Source organism: Drosophila sulfurigaster, chromosome 3, assembly GCF_023558435.1.
Source record: "Drosophila sulfurigaster albostrigata strain 15112-1811.04 chromosome 3, ASM2355843v2, whole genome shotgun sequence".
NCBI classification, from domain to species: domain Eukaryota; kingdom Metazoa; phylum Arthropoda; class Insecta; order Diptera; family Drosophilidae; genus Drosophila; species Drosophila sulfurigaster.
This window is the reverse complement of record NC_084883.1, coordinates 38785169-38806311: the sequence shown is the minus strand read 5'-3', so window position 1 is coordinate 38806311 and position 21143 is coordinate 38785169. Positions and strand designations below refer to the sequence as shown.

Here is a 21143-nt window from a genome sequence, read left to right as displayed (position 1 = left end):
ATAGAGGTGGAAAAAGTTTGATGATTGCCAACGGACATCGATGTATCAGAGGTTGAAAAAAAATAATACTGGAAAAATACCATAATCGTTTTAAGGGTATTTTTTAATTGTTGTTCTTTAAATTGCTGCTCTTTATTCAACACCCAATCGTATAATAAAAATTTAAGTTCTCGTTTTTTGTATTCTTCTTATCAATAAGATGTGAAAACTAAAGAAGTTAAAACAAAAATCTTTAGAATTTCGAAATGACAAGCTACTTAAAATATCGCGCCTTCGTCGCAACTCGGGTTTTGTAAATATACCAAAGTACTATGATCAGTATAAACAGGTGGCATATATCGGACATTACAACTTTTATTTTACAAATGTGTCATGTAGTCACAATCCAAAATATATATATATACATATATATATATATATATATATATGTATATAATGGTGTATTTTAGACCTTTATAAATAATTGGTAGAAGAAATCTGAATTTGGCTGCAACAAACATCGCCATTAAAAAAATCGATATTTCTCACAATACATCGATACAAACATTAGTCCATCGATACCTCGCCAGTGCCATCGATGTTCCTCCACCTCTACTGCTTAACCAGAAATCTAATAAGAAAAAGTGAAAAATAACAAAACAAATGCGATAAATATTGTTGAAAAAACGCATCGATAAATTGGCGCAGTTGTGTGGCGCGTTAACAACAATTGAAGACGTGTGCGAGCTAAACGCAAAGTGCCAATAATAAAGAACTAAAAAAAATAGCAAGAAGACGACGAAGATGAACGAAGAAGAAGAAACGACAGCAGCAGCAGCAGTCGTCGAATCGTGATGATAAGTTTGTGCGAGTGCGGTGCAACGAAAACGAAAATAACATACATAATACGTGTGTGTACATAATAATACTCATACGTGTGTGTACGTACGTATGTGTGTACATATGAAAAGCGTGTGTATGTGTATTGCATGCGTGCGTGTGTGTGCGTCGTAGTGTAGTTGTGTAGGTGTGCAGTTGTCTGTGTGTGTGTTGCGCGGTGTTGTTGTTCTTGTTCTTGTTGTCGCGCTGCTGCCTGAAAAACACAAAAAAAAAACCAAATCGGAGCAGTAGCTGAATTTACATACATAGAGTACGTAGCCATACATACATACAACAAGGAAATGCAATACAAAAACGGTCACACAACGGGCACAACGCTGCGCCGCCAGTCCCAACAAGAAGAAGCAGAACCCAACTGCGTGTTGTAATCCCAAGAATTCCAATTGGGAAAAGCAACAAACAAACTACACAAATACCAATACAGTTTTTAAAGTGTCCGTCGCTGTCGCTGCCTCTGCCTCTGTCACAGTCGACGTCGGTGTGAAAAGAGGTCAAAGGCGCAACAAAAGTTTTTCATTTCGTTGGTAACGAAAACACACAAAAAAAAAAGAAAAAGTACAACAAAAAACGTAAAAATTAAGTGCCAAGCAGCTGAGCGCAAAATAAAAAAAACGTCGTAGTTGTGCGTTAAAACAATAAGCGCGAACAAACGTGTGTGCCAGTGTATGTGTGTGTGTGTGTTTGCCTGCTTCTAAGTGAGTGTAAGTGAGCAAACAACAACAACCAGCAAGGAGAAGAAGAAGAGCAGCAGCGCCACACACAGCACAAAAATCTTTGCGCGCGGCCATTAACAAATTCCCAGCTGAATAACAACAACAGCAACAACAACAATATTTCAGAAACGAGCAGCTGCGCTCAAAACTGAAATTAGAAATCAATTTTTCGTATTAAACAATCAAAAAAGAACACACATTTCTAGCAGCAGAACGCAATATAAAAATCTGGTTTTATCAGTCGCTCCACCACCAACAACAACAAGCAACCAAATAATAATAAAAAGCAAAAACAAAAAAAAACGGCTGACAAGTTTTTAGCGCGTACGGTAAAGAAGAAGACGACGCAGTAGGCAAAAAAAAAGAAAAGAAAAAAGCTACATACGCTCGCGCTGTGCTGTGTTGTGTGTTAGTCTTAGTGAGAGCTTAGAACAAACAAACAAACCAACAACAACAACAACTCAACTACTACAAAAGCTTGACAGCAGCTGGGCGCTAAAAAAGCGCCAAAAATATATTCAGCCATAACAGAGCCATCATAATAGTCGTATATAATATATAAATATATATATACATTTATATACCTATTTTAATTAAGCAACACAAAAAACCAAAACGCCAAAGCGAAATATTTTAGCACACAAAACAACAACAGCCACAATCGGCAAATTCAGGAGTTTGGAGAGAGAGCCATCTAAAGAGAGGGAGAGACAGTAAGAGAGAGCAACGATTGTGGGAGAGCACGCGAAAGCACGCAAAGCGGAGGAGTGAGAGAGTGAGACAGCAAGTGATTTTGTTGTCATAGCGCGCGCTTGACAAGTAAGTAAAAAGCCCTCTTGACTAGCTGCCCATATCAACAGTCCCTCTTCTCCCCCACCCTCGGTCATATTACTGCCCACGCGCCATTACATGCCCCTCACCTCGACCCCCTTCGCTGCCACCCACCAATTGCAATTCGTTTTGTTTTGCAAAAGCGAAACCGGCGGCCGCTCAATTTGCATTAGTGTAAGTGAAATGAAGGGAAATTTCGGACATGCGGGTGTTTGTCATTTTCGTGCATACTCACCCATCCACCCTTCTCCCCTTCCCTTCTTCTTCTCGCACTCAGTGTGCACACCGTCTCGCGTAAACAAACAGTGCAAAATTATTCAAAAATTCCATGGCGCGCGCGCCGATAAAGCAGCTGATAAGCACACAACACAAACCCCAACAACAATAAACAGCAAAAGGGCCTGGGATAGCATGGTTAGGGGGGGATACGAACAGGCAGACCTGCTTCCTGTTCCCTGTACTCCCGACATCTGGCAACGCTGGCGGGCCATGTGGGCTTAAGTAAATTTTTATCGTTTCGGTTTATTAAATCATTATTAAATGTCATTATCGATTCGTGGGAAACTTTTTTTCTGTTTTTGCTATTCGCTGTTTCCTAGTTGCCCTCGCACCCAGCAACAGCCAACAATTGTTATTGTGACAGCAAAAGGGGGCGTTTGGGTAATTCTTATGGGCACGAGCCCAAAAAGAATGCGCACTCGCTGAATGTGATCGGCATGGGCAATTAGCCAGACTGAGCTTGGCTTTAAGCCATATTTGGTTTTCACACACACTTCCGAATTGTTAGTCATCAATTAGCTGGAATTGGCGATCGCACCAGGCGCTACGCAACTTTGTCTTTGTATTTCAAAATTGACTGCTTAACTGGGCTTTATGAACAGAGATAGCAAATACATATTAATGATTTTTAAAAGGAATTCATTATTATTAATCAGTTCAAATGAAACGAATGTCTAAGATATTCCTTGCACTATCCTAACACGTGACAGCACAAACTCATTTTAGTAAATTTCCCATTTGAACGTCTAGATATCAGTTGAAATGTAATTAAAAATTCAGATATTCCCACCTTTAAAGTGTAGCAAAGCAAATTCCCATCATGGAAGTTTTCTTTTTTAAAAATTTTGATATTAGGAAGAAATATGAGCTTAATATATCAATTTTGTTACTTCAAAAATATGAATGTAGAGACTGATTACTTGTCAGTAAAACGAGATTGAAATCTTAATTATTTCTTACAATATCCTAACAGGGGACAAAACCACCTCACTTTCTTAAATTCCCCAAATCAACTGGAATTCAGAATTTCCCACTTTTAAATTGTTATTAACGAGATTCTCATTTTCCCTTTTAAGAAATGTGTTAGGAATAAAACTACATTATTTCCAGGGAAATAAATAAGTATTGAGTTTGCCAATTACCCCAGTCAGTTCAAATGAATTTCAAATATTATGAATCAGTTCAGATATTATTAAATTTTCCAGTGTTGTACGAAAAATTCCCATCATGCAGGTTCTTAGAATTTAAAATGGTGGAGAAGAAACGAAACCAACCGGGAATATAGTTTAGCTGTGACAAATTAAAGCTAGTTATAAACTAAAATTACTTATCCATTTAAATGAAATAAAATGCTCGACTATTTATTGGAGGTTATTGAAAGCTGACAATGCAAAGTTTTTGGCGTTTGAAAGAATAGACAATAACTCCAGAAATCAGCCCAAATTTTTTTTATGTAGTTATTTAAGATTCGGACATTTTCAATTTCAGAAATTTAAAAAAATAAAACTGTAGTAAAACTGTTCAAATAAAAAGCCACCTCCCAAATGTCAAAACGTGATAATACGATGTCATTAACAAATTTTCCTAATGAAAAATATAAACAATTATCATTGAGTTGAAATGAAACTGAAAACTCAGATATTCCATTCACTATCCTAAAACGTGACTCTGCAATCTCATTATAGAACGTTTTCATTAAAAAAAAATAGATCTTAATTTTGAAATCAACCCGCGGAACTTGGGATGAATTTGATTTATCAGTTGGCAAACTTTAGTCACGAGCACGATTTAAGATCTACGAGTATGTCCAATCCGAAGATAAGACTATACCATACATCCAAGTTCGCATGACTTCATGCTTTGATTGTTCTATCACTCCTATGTGTATTCACATGTTTTGCCCAAAAGATAAAGTATCTGTATCTCTCGCTTATTCGCTAGCTCGCTCTCTTTTGCCGTTTGTGTGTTTTGTTGTCGTTATTGTTTGTCTCTGTAGCTGCTGCTACTAAGTTGTCGTCTGTTTTTGGTAAGGTCTTTTGTCACCAACAACACCCTGTCAACTAAGATCAGGTTGAAGATGATGGTGAAGCTGTGAAACTGGTTTATGATTGCTCGATCGATATTATTATATATTGTATTTTATATATTGGGAGCATAATCGCAAAAGGAAAGGCCAAACTGGAAATCCAAATGCGATGCGTTTGTGTCGCTTCAGAATGAAACTAAAACACAACAACAACAAGAAATGCCCTTCACGTGGATGAAGTAAAACAGCAAAAACTTTGCCCTGCGGTAAAGCGAATCAATGAATGCAAAATAATTTCATTTCGCTACGCAAAAGCATTTGCATATTGCAGCTGCAGGTTGTCGTCGCCCTACTGAACTAAGTGTTCCCCCCTTTTGGTTTCCCAAGCTTTTTTCGCAGACAGTTCCAAAGAACTATAAAGCGCGTTGTTTACTTTGGTCGGAACAACGCGATTTCCCGCCCTTTTTACATATCGTGCTCGTTATGCAATGGCATTGAGACACAGCGAGACAACATAGCTAACGAGTGAAATAGCAACAAACAAGAGAGAGCGAGAGAGGTGCTATGAGCCACACACAGAGAGAGAAAGGGAGAGAGAGAGAGAGCGGTGCGGCTACGGCTATGGCTATGTCTGATTTGTTAGGCCAACTATCTGCCTTATCAGCGGCCGTTCGCTGACACATTGATAAAGCTCCCAAGCACCCCAAATCATTAGCAATACCCTACAATGCACGTTGCATACGTGACTTGTCAAGCAGCTTGCTGCGTCAACAGACTTTGCCCTCAATTATTGCTCATTATACATTTTTCACCAATGACTACGTATTTATCAGGTTTTCATATATGTATGTATGTAGATATGATAAAAAATTGAATTTGAATTTGTTATTTGGCTTAATTCAAAGAAAAGTAATAGATAAAGCTTATACCCTAACTTTCAAAAGTTAACATCATTTGTGACTAGATCAAACTCAATTATATAATGATAGAAAAACAGTTATGTGTAGGTGAATAGAACTCTTCGAACCTTAGGGTGCTATAAAACACCTTTTCGTAAATTTACAAACATCAATTAGGTGAAATCTTACAAAAAAGTTTCCATGAAAGCTGCGAGAAAAAATTGTTAATATACATTCATATGTACCTGTATTTACAGTCGCGTTGATCTTATGTATATAGTAAGAACAGAGCATGCACGACTGGGTTATGCCTACAAACAAAAAAAATACAACACTTACCTTGGTCAATAGAGTATTCAAGTGTCGCTTTGTCCTCCACAGAGATAGTTGTTTTCATAGGAGAGCAATTTACTTCGATGCGCCTGATAATATGGCGTAACAGAGCAACAAAAAAGCACACCCGCAGTGGGGGGTTAAAGCGTGGTGCAGTTAACCCTTGATGACCAAAAAAAAAACCTAAACTGTTGATTTCACAAACTAATTGTATTCTTGCAGACTGACCACAGGCGCAGCAAAGACAGCTAGTTATAGCAACAGCAACAGCAAACAATCACAGCAACAATGGCCAATCCACGCAAATTCAGCGAGAAGATTGCGCTGCAGAAGCAGAAGCAGGCGGAAGGAACCGCTGAGTTCGAGCGGATTATGAAGGAGGTGTATGCCACCAAAATGGACGAGACACAGGCGAATCAAAAGCTGCTCGAGTGCTGTGGCCCCGAGAGTGGCCCAAATGCAAATGCCTCGCCAGGGAATGCGGGCAATGGCAGCGGCGGTGGCAGCGGGAATGGAAGTGGTGCCAGTGGCGGTGCCTCACCGGATGGCATAGGCGGTGGCGGAGGAGGAGGAGGTGGAGGCGGTTCACCCACAGCGTATCGAGAGTCGCGAGGGCGTAGTGTGGGAGTTGGACCCATGAGACGACCCTCGGAACGGAAACAGGATCGTTCACCCTACGGCAGCAGTGCGGGTGGACCGGGTGGCTTAATCAATGCCATGGGTCTGCCCAACAGCGTCAGCGGTGGCAACAGCAGCAACAACAACAACAATGGCACACAACAGAACCTCTATCTGAGTCCGCCAATGGACACGAGCTGGCGACGCTCGAACTCTGATTCGGCGCTGCATCAAAGCTTAAACATGGCCGTGGCTGCCGAGGGCGGTTTTGCACCGGACATGAATTCGTTGCACGCCAATTACCCGCAGCAGCAGCAACAGCAACAACAGCAGCAGCAACAACAACATCACCAACGATCTCATTCGCCGCATCAAATTGGACGCAGTTTCAGTCCGCAGGCACAAAGGAGAAAGCCACCGTTGTTACCGCATCAGGTGCAGTTGCAACAGTTGCAGCAGCATCATCAAAACATGCAGCAGCAACTGCAGCTGCATCAGCAACAACAGCCGCAAGCACAACAACAGCAACAACAGCAGCAGCAACAACAGCAGCAGCAACAACTGCATCAGCAGCAACAACAGCAACAGCAACATCAGCAGTTGCAACAGCAGCAACAAGCAACGCCATACAACGCCAAATTCCCCAATTCGCTGTTCAGATCGCTGCAGGATCAGGCCAGCTATGCCAATACCGGCTCCCTGCCCAATCTCACCGCGCTGCAACACTACACCACACCTCAACAGCAGCAGCAACAGTCACAGCAGCAGCAGCAACAGTCACAGCAGCATCAACTGCAACATCAGACGTTATCGCCGGTCATGTCACCGCACAATCAGCGACGCGATCGCGATCAATCGCCTAGTCCCTTCAGTCCTGGTGGTCCGCCTTCGCCCTACCATCAGCAACAACACTCGCCCACATCCGCCGTCGCCAACAATAGCAACAACAGTAGCAACAGTCAAACAACAGCACAACAACAGCAGCAGCAGCAACAGCCAACAAGCAGTTCACCGCATCTGTCGTTTAGTCCGCTACCCACGTTGGGCGCCAGCGCGAATAACACAAACAACACCTCAAACACTGTGGCCGGCAACCTGACCGACTATCGCCAGCCCGCCCATCCGTCTAGTCCACGCTCCTCGCCCGGCCTGCTGAGCAGCGTTTCGGGCAGCGAGCTGCACACATCGGCGCCCGCAAGCCCGATACGCGTGCAACAGCATCAGCAACTCCCCGGTGGTTATGATACCACCTTCAACAGTCTGAATCCCTCGTTTCACAATCACTTTGAGAACTTCTCGCTGGGCGATAGCAATTCATCGCCGGAGCAACAAAGTTTCGCCAACAATTTTGTGGGTCTCGGTTTTGATGATTTCACCGGAGCGACGTCCGCAACGGGGAATGGCACAAATGGACCGTTTCAGGACCAGAATAAACTCTTGGACTACAATGAACTGAGCGGCAGTCCCGAAGCCAGCAGCAACAACAACAACCTGAGGCGCATCAACAACCAACAACAACAACAGCAGCAACAGTTGCTGAATAACAACAGCAATGGAGCGGGCGGTACGGGAGCCACGCATAATGGCGGACCGAGTCTCAATGGTCCGCGTGGAGAGCACCACAATAACAATAGTAGCAACGGTGGTGGTGGTGGTGGTGTCAATGTGGTTGAGCCGCTGGTCGCCTCGCCAATTCCCTCGCCCTTGGGTTGTCCCAGTTCGCCGCTTCCCATACCGATGTCTGCGCAAGCCTCGCCACAGCAGCAACACCATCACCAGCAGCATCAGCAACAGTTGTCGCTGTCATTGCACCACTCGCCGCACCACTCACCAATGCATTCGCCGCATCACACGAATTCGCCGCATCATACGAATTCGCCGCTCTCGAGCAGTTCGCCTGTGAGTAATGCCTGCAACTCGAACATGGTCATGAATCATCTGCAACAGCAACCACAGCAGCAACAGCAGCAACATCATCACCAACATCAACAGCAGCAGCAGCAGCAGCATCATCATATGCACCATCAGGGACAATCGCAAAGCCATACGCCAACGACAGCGAATATACCCTCCATTATCTTTAGCGATTACTCGTCGAATGCGGATTTTAATCGCGAGATTTTCGAAACGCTTGACTTGGATTTGGGTACCATGGATGTGGCTGAGTATCAAATGCTCTCGGATCAGAATCCCATTCTGATTGCCGATCCAACGATTGAGGATACGTTCCGTCGTGACCTCAACTGATACTATGAGGAGGCTGTTGCGGCTATCGAGAGCGGCGTGCTGCTCGAGGACACCTACGAGACGCTGTTGGGCGCTGCCGGCGCTGCTATGCCACTGCCCATCCCCACCAGTCCCATCTCGGATGTCCAAACAGCAGCATCAGCGGCAGCGGCGGCAGCAGCAGCGGCTAGCGAACGGGATAAAAAGGATCTAGAGGTAGTGGAGCTGTTAGTGCCGGGTGTGATTGATGATCTGGTCGACTCCAGCGATTTGGATGAGGAAGTGCGCAAGTTTTTCTGCTAAGTCAAAGCCAAGTTATCGCCTCCTAGAGATGTAAGCCTCCCTTCTTATAACTCCTTGTCCTCGTCCTCGTCCTGATCCATGTCCTTGTCCTTGTTCCGGTCGTTATGCTTTGTGTAGCTCGTAATACTTTTAGCCATTAAGTGTACTTGAGAGTCCTCTCCTCCGTTCCCCATTGTGTCCCTTACTCCCATCCCCACCCATAAATCGGAATGCGATCCTTAGACGCGATCGAATCCGATCCGAAGCACAAGCGTTAAACATACGAAAGATATATTTTACAGCGAGTCTCAGATTTTACTTAACTACGCACATAAGTCACGAAAATACCTATTACAAACTACAACTACATACTACTTACTCTAAAAAACAAAACAAAAAAACGTAACGCTACTTTCTGTATATAACCATATATACATTGCACATGTATATGTATTTATTTATATTATGGAAAAGGATTAAAACCAAAAAGTGTCTTAGACCTACGACCAAATTATTGTACACGTTCTATAAAAACAAGAATAATAAAAGAGAGAAAACTATTGAAGAGAAATTCCTGTAAAATAAAGCAACAATTTACCGACTATTTATAACAGATAAATACAGCTATGATCGCTACTATCGGAGTCCCCATAGCTAACAGGTATAAACCGTACCCATGTTTGTATATAGAAATATATATATATATAAAATATACCTTAAAAGAAATACCCTTACGTGCCGTCGAAGCAATTACTAGTATTTAAGACCCGCAGATCCGTTACCGATCCTTACTGTGCTGTAAACATTATCTATTTAAACAAAAATTCAAAGTGTTCCTTGCACACTTATCGAATAACACAAAATAAAAATGATAATTTTTCGAGGTGTCCTTGATTCATTTGCCATGCCCTGTCTTTAAAATGCAGTATCACAAAATAAATAGTTACCATATATACATATAGCTAAATATATAGTTTATAAAACACCTGACATATTTGGCCAGAGAGACAGAAAGGAAGAAACTGTTGCAGATCTATTTACTGTAACTTAAAAATTAAATTTAAAAAAATACAAACGCGACAAACATCACGAAATTGCAACCACAAATAAATTAAAAGAAAAAAAACGAACTACTCAACATTTTTTACAAACCTAAAAGCTAAATATAAAATACTTAGTTAGGAGGCATAAATAAAATAAATTAAACACACACAAAACCGCAAATGAAATCTTAAATAACATAATTACCACACTCCGTAACACTTTCTTCGTACCAAAATTAAATCACAATATTTTTTATTTTCAATTCAATTCCAAATTCAAGCGAAAACACAAAAAAAATGAATATGAAATTATGTAAAGAGTATATATAATATATATATAAATTTATTAAGCGAATACGAGTAATACAAATTTTTAAGAAACGACAAAAAAGAAGAGCGAGTAACAGGCTTTAAAAGTGCAAAACGTTTTATTAATTGAGTACCAGAACTTATACATAATATTAATAATAATAATATTGTTAATTATAGTATCAAGATTTTTGCATAAAATATACATACATTTTCCTTTTTTTAATGTCAATGTAAAACTCTAGTTATAAACTACATAAGTAAACTTTAAATCCTTTACAAAACTATGCAAAAAGAAAATCAAAAAAAAGATGCGAAAAATTAATATTTAAAACAACAAAAAAATATATTTGTGAACGACGTTAAAAGAGAGGGAGAGAGAGAACTGGCTCTGGCTAGAAACAGCAACAACAATAAAAAAAATTCATAAAAATACTAACAGCAAAATTTTTGTTATTTTAATTGCTGTGTGTTGTTGCTGTTTTTTGGACTCTGCAAAAGTTCAAAATAAACCGAAAAATGTGTATGTATTAGATTATACATGATACTATTACAATACAAACTAAGTAATTGTGTATGTAATATATAATTACATTTCTAAATTATGGAAACAAAAAAAAAAGAGAAGAAATCCAAGCAACAGGAATAAGAGTATATTCAATGTAATAACACAGTTATTTGTTTCAAATAAATCTTACATTTAATTTTAAATCAAAATACGAGAATTCTTTTATTTTCTACGTGCACCTCCAATGAAATTCCATAGACTAAAATAATTAAATGTGTGCGGAATAATTGCACGTCAACTTATGAGCACGGGCATGTAAATCAAAAGCATGCAGTTGACAGACATTTTTTAATTGCACACACACACACACTTACAACTTGTACTGTGATGATTACAATTAGCAAAAACTGTTGTTATTTTTATTAGTATTATATGTTTTGCTTTGTTTTATAAGCGCGGCGCAGTTTACGGCGTGGGCTAAATTTAGTAAGCAAAGTTCAGAGTGGGGACATTTTTAGTCCTATTTACCTATGATTAAGTGCGGTAGAAAGGGACGGCACATGCAACACAAGTATAAGAGGAAGTATAAATACAAGCCTTAATTCCTCTAATAAGCACAAATATAAGAAGTATGAGCAAAAGTCTTATACACATCAAAATTATTAGTTCTTTGTGTGCAACTTGCGTTCAACGAAGAATGTTATTAACTATTATTAGAAAATATGCTAAGATTAGCAAAAAAATTTTCCACTCTATGTACATGTTATAAATAAAATATAATGCTTTGGATCCGGCTGTTGTAGTAGTCAGTACTTGCCAATAACAAGAATTATACTTAACCAATTGAATTAATTAAAATACCCTACGCTTATAAGAGCATTAAACAAAGCAAAGCGCAAATCGCAATTTCTAAATCAAGCTTTTGATTTTGTTTAATAACGTTGTTCGCTTTGACTTTGCTGATACTGTCAACGCTGAAAGGGCAAGTCGCACAAAAGAGCGAGCGAAAGATCTACAGAGAGGGAGAGAGAGAGCGATTCACTGTAGGAGTGGGAGTGAGAAGAGCATTCTGTTTTTTTCTTTTTGGTTGTCGTAGTGCTGCATAGTAGTAGACGAGACGAGCAGTTCGTGTTATTTCTTAATGAAGTGCTAAAATCAAATCAAATTGTCGTGCTAATAGAAGCGATGACGCTTTGACTATAGCGTCATTATCGTTATCATGCGCTGCTCCCCACTCTCTTCCATGACCGGTTCGATTCTTGGCAGCAAAAGGCGCAAATGTTATCAGCAAACACGAGAGAAATAGTAGAACAACAACAACAAAGCAAACGCGGCTAGCAATCTAGGGGGCGCCTTAAACGACATTCCGAGACGCAGCCAGCGCCCCATGCTTGAATTTCGCTTCACAGGGGGGAGAGCTTACAGTGTGTTGGTATAAACACACATACATATATGTACGTGTGTGCATATATATGTGTTCTGTGCTTGTATGTGCAATTTTGCCAAACAGTTGAATGCGCTTTATGGCATACAATGATAAGGTCCCTGGGCTGAGGCAGCTGCCGTGCATAACAATAATGCAATATTAATTGAATAGTCATAAGGAAAGCAATTAGTATTGATCACAAGCCGTCCTATTGATTGGCATTAGGGCGTGACAGTCAGTCTTATATGAATATACTTCTATAAAAGAGATGAAAACATTGGGAAAATGTTAGGAAAATAGTCGTAACTATGTACGTAAGTAAGTAAAACTGAGAAATTTTAAAAATTATTTTCATAGTTAACATTTCAAATACACCTTGCCCCACTGTGGATCAGGCTATGATTAAAACCATCAACAACAACAAGTTCTAGAGCCGTAATAAATAAAATAAGCACAAATATGAATATGCATTGTAATGAAACGTAAACAGGCGATATTGAGCAAAGTACTTATTTATACATTTATATACTATAGCAATAAGTAGAATCGTGTAAATAAGTGCAGCGCAAATCTAACCTCACTTTGGCTAAAACGTGTGCACATGCGCTGTTCAGTAACAAACAAATAGGAAACAGACCCAGAGACAGTAACAAAAGTGAGAAAGGTGAGCAAAAGCGGTCATGCAAGCAAATTAAACACTTTTGTTATTTGCCATGCCAATTTAGTGAATGACTATTTAACAGACTGAGCAAATATTTGATTTCTTTCATTGTTAGAATGAGGGGGGATTAATACGTCATACATGGACGGCGGGTAAAGTACCGCTTAGGTCGGTCTGGGCCCAATGCCCAAAACAACAATAGTCAGACATTGTTATTGCGGCAAATTGATAACACAATGCGACAAATAAAAAATACATACATATATACATATGTACATATATGTACATAATTCATATGATGAATCAATAATTTCGACGTTAAAATTAGAAACGGTTAACTGGACTCTCAAACTGTAGTGGGGCGCATGCCTCGCTCTCAAACCGCAACCAGACACTGCCCATAAAACTGTGAACTGTGCCGAAAGCTCTGCTCACAAACCATAAAAGCTCACGATTCGACTGTGACTCCTAAACACTAGGCTAGCTTTATTACATTGGCTACTAAATAAAGAATGCAGAAAGTAGGTACAATATCAATATCAGTATTCATTTTATATTCTATTGGTACGTAGGTAATCTTCGTCATCATCGTCCGCATCCTCAACCACGCTATAAGAGCTCTTGCCCTCTTTGCCCTCCTTAGCCAAATGGGTCTCAAAGAACTCCTCGACGGTGTCTGTATTCCATTTGGTAATTGATAGTGTTTCTTGCACCTTGCCGCTGGCATCTAGGAGCTTGACAATCGGATCCAGACCACGCACATATTTGATTTGCAAATTGGGGAATTTAGCTGGCCGGCCGCTCTGTATGAATGCCTGTATCTGGGGATAAGCTCGGAATTTGCAGGTGCAAACCTCTAGAATGGCCTTGGCATAGGTGCGTTGTGCAGCCGGTTGCTGATCTTGAGTGCAGCATTGCTTGCAATGCGGTCTGTTAATTAGTTTTGGATTAGTATTAATTAGATTATCATTTAAATAAGGTTACCTACTTTAAGGTTTCCAATCCAAAATCATCGAGTTTTTCACAGTTCGAGCACATTAACTGTGTTTTAATGAAGCCCAACTCCCGGCAATCAGCTGCCGTAAATTCACCATTGCTTTGGCACTGAAAACAAATAATAAATGAGATACATACTCTTGAGGATGTGTATAATACTTACGCTGATTAGCACTAATACTGCAATAAGAGATAGACCGTATTTTATCATATTTAAATATAAATTTTATATTCTACTACCACGTCGTTGTTTACAAAATTAATATGGCTATCGAATTATCGATTGTTGTGAAGAGATATCGATTGTTATGCATCGAAAGACGAAATAGAATCTAGTATTTTTAAAGGCTTTTTTCCAACTATCATTTAATTTTTCTACTGCGATTAATTAATTTTAGACAGATAACTAACAAATTTTTATAGACACACTGGATTCAAAATTACTGCAACACGGTAAGAAAATCCATTTCATTTAATTTCCATTTATTTAAATTAAAAGTATACTAAACAACAAAGGAAAATCGATGCTTTAATAAATTTAAATATAAAACAGCCAACAAAATGTAATCACATCACTAATAATATTGTCACCAGGAAGCCTAGTGGTATAATTTGCATAATCTCAACAAAGTGGTCACACCTAAATTAACTGCAAACTCAAAACATCGATGGTACTATCGATGCATCGATGTTTCGTTCACCATCTCTAGAAAATTTACTGAAGAAGAAGAATGTGGCTCACGTAGTCGCATTTGTTTTGTTCCATTGATTTACGATTTAAAAGTAAAAATAATTGATAAAGAAATACAACTTTTTCAAAATTTAAAAAACGAAACGTGTGTAACCTAATTTAATTGTTGGCTAAAGAAAACAAACAGTATTGTGCGTGCACTCGGTATTATTTACTTTTTTTGGCAAATCAATAACTGAATTTGTGTAGAGAGCAAAACACGAACGCGCTGCGCAAAAGTGAAAACTCAATCAACGAACAAACGCATTGAAAAGAAAAGGTGAATAAATAGAAAACCTAAATCGGTATACGAAATCCAAATTTCGATTGTTGTAAAAATAAAATTAGGCATTGCATTGAGAGTGTGCCGAGTTCTAGTTTTGCTGTTGAATTGCTTGGTTAGCCGATAGTATAGAGAGAGCAACAGAAATAGAAATATTACAGAAACGTTTTTTCGTAGGAGTGGAAGGGGGTTAGAAACAGCTCCAGGGGAGCATCTTGAAGAGAAGTGTGTACATACACACTCACATGCATATGCAGATGTTTACATGGCACTGTTGAGTGTATATGTGTGAGTTTGTGTATGTGTTGCCTTGTTTGTGTTTTGATTATTGAATTAATAATCACGCATAGCGAGCGAGCTCTGTGTTGTTGATATTTCACCACGGTGTTAAAATGTTATTTATTCACTGCAATAAAAAGTGTTGCGGGACCTGTTTATTTTGATTCATATTTTTCAACAAGTGCCAGTGAATTAATTCCCTAGCTCTTGCACAACAACAATAGCCAATCGCTGAGCTTTTGCATGAGCACGGACAAAGTTGAAGCTCTTGTTCTTGTTTTGTCAGTCTCTCCCTTCTTCCCGTATGCATGCTGTTTGGTAACGGTTCTTAGCTGTGTATACAGCAAGAACATACGCATAAGTTTGTGTGCGTGCGTGTGTGTGCTTGTTCATTCAAGTTTTTCATGCAGTTTGCGTGAAGCTGCAACAGACTAGACGGAAACTGCTGCTTAAGGTCTTCGATGCAGGCAACTTCCGCCTCAGCTCATGTCTCGTTTAACTGGTTTAGGGCGCAGCTGTATATGTGTGCGTGTATATACATATGTGTGTATGTCTGCATCATTCACACCTGCTGCATCACAATAATAAGAACTGCAGCTGTCGCTCACTCTCAAATTTCTTATCAACACCAACACACGAGACCTTCAAAATTCTCTCCGCCTTTGTAATCCAACAATATACCTGGTGCTACCTACCTGTCTAACACGCCATATAAGTATACACACACACATCAACAATCACATGCATATTTGAGTATGAAGTGTATGTGCTGTGCTGTGCTGTTAGATTTCTACGTCCCACGCCAAAGTGTTGAGCCACTTATTATCACCCTTCTCTCTCCCTCTCTCACTGGTGTTTATCTAACTGCTTGATTTCTTGCGATTCCATGCCAATTTTATTTTGTTTATACAGTGAGAGTTCAGTTTCCAACGAAAGTGACTCAACGTCAAATGTATTGCCCTTATCAATGGATTTCATTGTTATTCATATCGCCTAATCAGCGATTATTTCGACACACCAAGACGTCCAGTCAGCTGCTCGTCATCTGCTTTACATGTAATTAATATACACACAAATGCATATGTGTACACACTGTTACAACACATGTGTGCGTACACATTGCTACAAAGCAGCAGTAATTTGAGTAAAAATACTCCTATTCGAAACTTGGTATTGGTTACTCGCAAAACGATACTGTACTATGACGAAGAAGAAGCAGAGGCACGATCAGTCTGCCTGCCTACAAGTAAATTCATGCGAATGTTCGTTTGTATGTGTGTGTTGGTGTATACCTACGCCCACTCCCAACCCCATTGTGCTGGTTCATTAGAAACCCGCATTAGAAACTGAAATCTGAGTAAACTGCGCAGCAATTGTGTGCGTGTTTTCGTATTTCTTTAGCACCCTTGGTGGTTTTATTTGCTCTTTTATTTTATTTTATTGTTTGCTAATAAGCTCCACGCATATCTTGAGGAGGGCAACTATTTTTAGCTGCTGCCGAGTTATTCGAAATTGTGTTCACATGAGCATTCAATTGAGCAAAAGGTCAATCTAATTGCACTCATTCATTCATTCGCTCCCCGGCCGTTTGTCAGACTGCTGCCAGTTTGTAAAGCTACGCTGGTCACACTGCTTCTGCGTGTTTACGACTATTTTTACGAGCCGCCCAAGTGCCGTTAATGTCAAGGACTAACAACAGGTATTTAACATATAAACGACCGAGTCACTGTTAATTAATCAAGTTACAACACAGGAATACTAATTAAATAGGCATAGTGAATAAATTAGTAATAGCTAGCCTGACCCGGAAAATAAAGGTAGAATTAGTTTGAGTTAGTTTTATCGAGGATAAATATTGGGGTTTGTGTCTGCGAATTTCTAATATAAAACAGTCAAGTAGAATTTTAATCAATCCCTAATTGCACCGTGAACATTTATAGTGCAGGGTATTTTGTAGTCGTTCTAGTGTCATAGTTGTTAAACTCGCGTGTTTCGTTCAAGTGCGCATTGAATGAACCTGGCTACTTTCGCCTGCCTTGTGAAAATGTTCTGAGTGTAAATAATAATAATTAAAAAAAAACAACAAAAGCGATAAATGCAAGTGCAAACTGTGTAAACAAAAAAAGTTAAAAAAAAAAACAGCTGGCAGGTAAATAAACTGTGTAATTTGTGTATTAGTTTGTAAAACTTGAATTGTTTTTTTTTTTGTTGTTTCGATAATTAATAAGTTGCTTTGTTATTTTCCACTCAGGTCGATACCCAAACCGTGTGCGGGGCGGGTTGCAATGCAACGCGCGGTGCAAAAAGCTTAGAGGGCGAGACAGAGAGCGAAAGAGACAGAAAGAGAGACAGTGTGTGAATGAGATTGAGGGCAAGGCTGGCCTAGCAGTAGCAGGCAGGCACTAATACACTCACTCACTCACTCGGCACAACTCACACTCATACACACACACATGCACACTTTATGAATTTTGAGTTGAATTTTAATTGCACTTTGCTTTTATTCTGTTGCAGCAGCGCACCAACAAACAAAAAAAAAGCAAAACTTGATATCGATAACGATAACGATAGACACATACATCTCACCAACCACAAACAACCACCACCACCACCACAAACATTCCTGCCTGCTGCTGCCATGCGCCGCTAAGCCCCAAAATAAACAAAAACAAAAAAAAAATCAAAAATCGATCTCGTGTCAAAGATGAGACTTCCGCTGCTGCTGCTGCCGCTAATTGCTGCCTCCGCTTGCCTGCTATCGATAACCGCCGCCTGCTCATCGCGTGCCATAACCAAACCCCGTCCAGAGGCACCACCACCAGAGGCTGCAACCACCACCGTCGCCCCCCTCGACGGCGCCCGACAATGTGATTGCATTGACGACACCATCGCGACCAAATATCACATTTCCGATCTTTCGATGTCCGCCCACCTATGCGGCATGGTATTGCCTGAATGATGCCACTTGCTTCACCGTCGAGATCCACAACGAGGTGCTCTACAACTGCGAGTGTGCGCTCGGATTTATGGGACCCCGATGCGAGTACAAGGAGATCGATGGCACCTACTTGCCCACAAGGAATCGTGTGATGCTGGAGAAGGCGAGCATTGTGAGTGGCGCCACGCTCGCCGTCATCTTTATGGCCATGTGCTGTGTGGTCCTGTATCTGCGGCATGAGAAGCAAGCGAAGCAGAAGCTCCATGCCGGTGGTGGTGGCAACGATGTGGACATGGCATTCGAGAATGCCGGCGTCGATGAGGTGGACGGGCTAAAGCCATTGCGCATAGCGCGACGTCCATTTGGACCGCATCATAGTCGCATTTTAACCCTGGAGCAGGCGTATCTTCAGTCGGCTACAAGCCATGAGAGAGAAAGGCATTGAACTACTAAAAAAAAACTGCTGCAGCGAATGTCCTTTTAATCCTTAAACTGTTTATTTTTTTGTAATATTTATTAATCGACTTGACTTTTGTTTCTTTTTATTTTGTGGTAACTTTTTAACCAAAACTTGAAAGTATTTGAGTGCCTTCCAAACGATGACGATAAACTTCGTGAAAGAGAGCGAGAGCTGAAATTAACGCAATGCAATTTTGGCAGCTAGCCGCCCATTTTTTGATACCTAATTTAATGCCTAATTATTTAATAATTTAATACGAGATGCCACGTTAACCTAAACTATTAACGTTTAAAAAATAAAAATAAATTCGAAAGAAAAAAACTAAAGACCAAAACTGACTTTTAAACAATTCAGATGATCTCCCAAGTTTTGCTTACAGCTTGCAACTATATATTATTGATCTTAATTATTAATTGATTTCTGTATTCCTTTTTGCAGTTATGCCGCACAACAATCAACCGCCTTCGGGGCAGGGAGACGATGCACTTGGACCGCCAAAAGCTGACTTCAGTGCCCCGCCACCGTATGAGCCGGATGCACAGGGTCTGGGTGGCCAACAGGTGGCATTGCCACCGCAGATGCCATCGCTGGCGTTGACCACACACGCCGTAGACGCGACACAGACGCAGAACGATTTGGCGCTGCCCCAGGAGCTGCACGGCAAGTTGCCCACCTACGAGGAGGTGCAAATGGAGAAATCGTTGAATGGAGAGCTGCCGCCCGCATTTTTAACTTTGCCATCGACGCAACAGTTGCCGCCGCCGCCGAATCCGTTGTTGCCACTGCCTCCGAATCCGTTGCGCGATGGTCCCGGAGCCGTTCGCTCGGCGCAGCCGGCTCTAACATTCATTGCCATCGATGCCAGCGATCCGGACAACAGTTTGTCGACGACAGACAATTTGCTCGGCACGGACATAATGTTTATCACGGCTTTCATGGTCGCATTTCTCTTCAATTGGATTGGCTTTCTGATGCTAACCTGTTTCTGTCACACAATTGCCGCCCGTTATGGAGCATTGTCCGGCTTTGGACTGTCGCTGGCCAAGTGGACGCTGATCGTGAAGCATTCGACGGACTTGGCATCGCATGAGAACTCTTGGCTGTGGTGGTTAATTTGCGCCTTTGGCTTTCTGATCGCCATTCGTGCGCTCATTCAGTATGTGAGCATCAAGCGATCCTGGCGTCTGCTCTCCGCATCGGCCCAGGAGCGGCTGCTCTTCTTCTACTAGGTGCGGGCGCCGTCGCCGTCGATGTCATCGTTGTCACAGTCGGCGGGTTATGTAAATACGTTAAGTGTGCGAGTTGTTTGAAATGCGTGATTATGATGATGGTGATGATTGTGGCAAAGACGATGATGACTACGATGACACGACGGCGATTGCGTTAGACTCCCAAATATTTCATTTCGATCCCAAAAAAAACCAACACAACAAAAAAAGTATAAGAAAGAGAAAAACTAATTGCGAACTTACTATTGGTTAGTGTTTCTGTAGTTACTATGTTAATTAGCGCAAGTTAAATCCACAAATCAGTTTCAAATGACAAACAAACAACAACACAAAGCTAGCATATTGATAATAATTATGTTGTTTATGTATATTTCGAGCATATCAACATATATATGAAAAGAAAAAAACTAAAAGAATATGAAAAAAGTGAAAGATGTGCGCACAGAGTAGTGAGAGATGCGACGAGGATTCACTTGGATCCCTGTTTCGCTGCACCTTTTGGGCACCTTGTTTTTTTAGAGAGAAGCAACCAGGGCCATCGTAATTGATGTAATTGTACTTGTACTTGTATATGTAAATGTGTGTATAGATGTCTCGCCATAGTAGCTTCTCTATTCTTTTGTTAGTAGAAAACAAATTGCAAAAAAGACAAAAACACAAAGGAACACAAACAGCCTAGATGAATATGCCACCATATTTTTATTATTGAAATCTACTATTTGCTGTGGTACTTAAAACAGTTACACAAAAAGGCCAGCGGTAATTTTGCTAGATAAATCACAAACTATTATAATTACGATTATTGCTAATATAACGTTTATAATTAATATGTTTAATCCCTTTGTATGTATAATTGAAATATGCATTGCAAGGGCGCATACCGAAAATATGCGTCAGTTTTATGCAAATTAATAAAAATCTTAAAAAAAAAAAGAACAGCATTGCAATTTCTTAACTTTAAATTTGAATGGGCGCGCATATGAGATTACTATCCGTTATTCCAAAAATTAATAACTACCTGAAGCGTTAAAATACCTGATGTGGCAACGCTCTGACATTGAATAGACTTACAACACTATCCACTAGTTGCCGGTTTTATTTGGTATATTCCGAAATAAATTTGTAAATATTGTATCATTGTGGTGAATGCCAGGATTTTAAATAAACTTACTTTTATTAAAAAAAAAATAATATC

The 21143-nt window shown here is 40.2% G+C and overlaps 5 protein-coding genes across 5 annotated transcripts; 4 read left to right on the top strand and 1 right to left on the bottom strand.

The window, feature by feature from the left end:
- Positions 1-531: 531 nt before the first annotated feature.
- On the top strand, positions 532-9459 carry LOC133840217 (putative uncharacterized protein DDB_G0271606). Its single transcript, XM_062271919.1, has 2 exons — positions 532-2411; positions 6183-9459. Exon 2 carries the CDS (start codon positions 6249-6251, stop codon positions 8823-8825), a length of 2577 nt encoding a protein of 858 aa, XP_062127903.1. The 5' UTR covers positions 532-2411; positions 6183-6248; the 3' UTR covers positions 8826-9459.
- Positions 8913-10824, top strand: LOC133840219 (uncharacterized). The gene has a single exon (XM_062271922.1). The coding sequence runs from the start codon at positions 8913-8915 to the stop codon at positions 9105-9107; it is 195 nt and encodes a 64-aa protein (XP_062127906.1). The 3' UTR covers positions 9108-10824.
- Positions 10825-13487: 2663 nt separating this feature from the next.
- On the bottom strand, positions 13488-14351 carry LOC133840218 (selenoprotein F). The gene is made up of 3 exons (XM_062271921.1): positions 14193-14351; positions 14022-14137; positions 13488-13963 (listed from the first exon to the last, which is right to left on the bottom strand). Exons 1-3 carry the CDS (start codon positions 14238-14240, stop codon positions 13585-13587), a joined length of 543 nt encoding a protein of 180 aa, XP_062127905.1. The 5' UTR covers positions 14241-14351; the 3' UTR covers positions 13488-13584.
- Positions 14352-14895: 544 nt separating this feature from the next.
- Positions 14896-19060, top strand: LOC133845774 (protein spitz). The gene is made up of 2 exons (XM_062280336.1): positions 14896-15039; positions 17836-19060. The coding sequence occupies exon 2, from the start codon at positions 18348-18350 to the stop codon at positions 18702-18704; it is 357 nt and encodes a 118-aa protein (XP_062136320.1). The 5' UTR covers positions 14896-15039; positions 17836-18347; the 3' UTR covers positions 18705-19060.
- Positions 14896-20101, top strand: LOC133845773 (NEDD4 family-interacting protein 1-like). Its single transcript, XM_062280335.1, has 2 exons — positions 14896-15039; positions 19158-20101. Exon 2 carries the CDS (start codon positions 19160-19162, stop codon positions 19946-19948), a length of 789 nt encoding a protein of 262 aa, XP_062136319.1. The 5' UTR covers positions 14896-15039; positions 19158-19159; the 3' UTR covers positions 19949-20101.
- The last annotated feature ends 1042 nt before the right edge of the window (positions 20102-21143 follow it).

Excerpts from the sequence above, each read along its gene's own strand:
- LOC133840217 (XM_062271919.1), top strand. The coding sequence starts at position 6,249 with ATGGCCAATCCACGCAAATTCAGCGAGAAGATTGCGCTGCAGAAGCAG.
- LOC133840219 (XM_062271922.1), top strand. The coding sequence starts at position 8,913 with ATGCCACTGCCCATCCCCACCAGTCCCATCTCGGATGTCCAAACAGCA.
- LOC133840218 (XM_062271921.1), bottom strand. The coding sequence starts at position 14,240 with ATGATAAAATACGGTCTATCTCTTATTGCAGTATTAGTGCTAATCAGC. Across the intron at positions 14,138-14,192 it reads CAGTATTAGTGCTAATCAGC|TGCCAAAGCAATGGTGAATT; the intron begins GTAAGTATTATA and ends ATTTGTTTTCAG. Across the intron at positions 13,964-14,021 it reads TTTGGATTGGAAACCTTAAA|ACCGCATTGCAAGCAATGCT; the intron begins GTAGGTAACCTT and ends ACTAATTAACAG.
- LOC133845774 (XM_062280336.1), top strand. The coding sequence starts at position 18,348 with ATGGGACCCCGATGCGAGTACAAGGAGATCGATGGCACCTACTTGCCC.
- LOC133845773 (XM_062280335.1), top strand. The coding sequence starts at position 19,160 with ATGCCGCACAACAATCAACCGCCTTCGGGGCAGGGAGACGATGCACTT.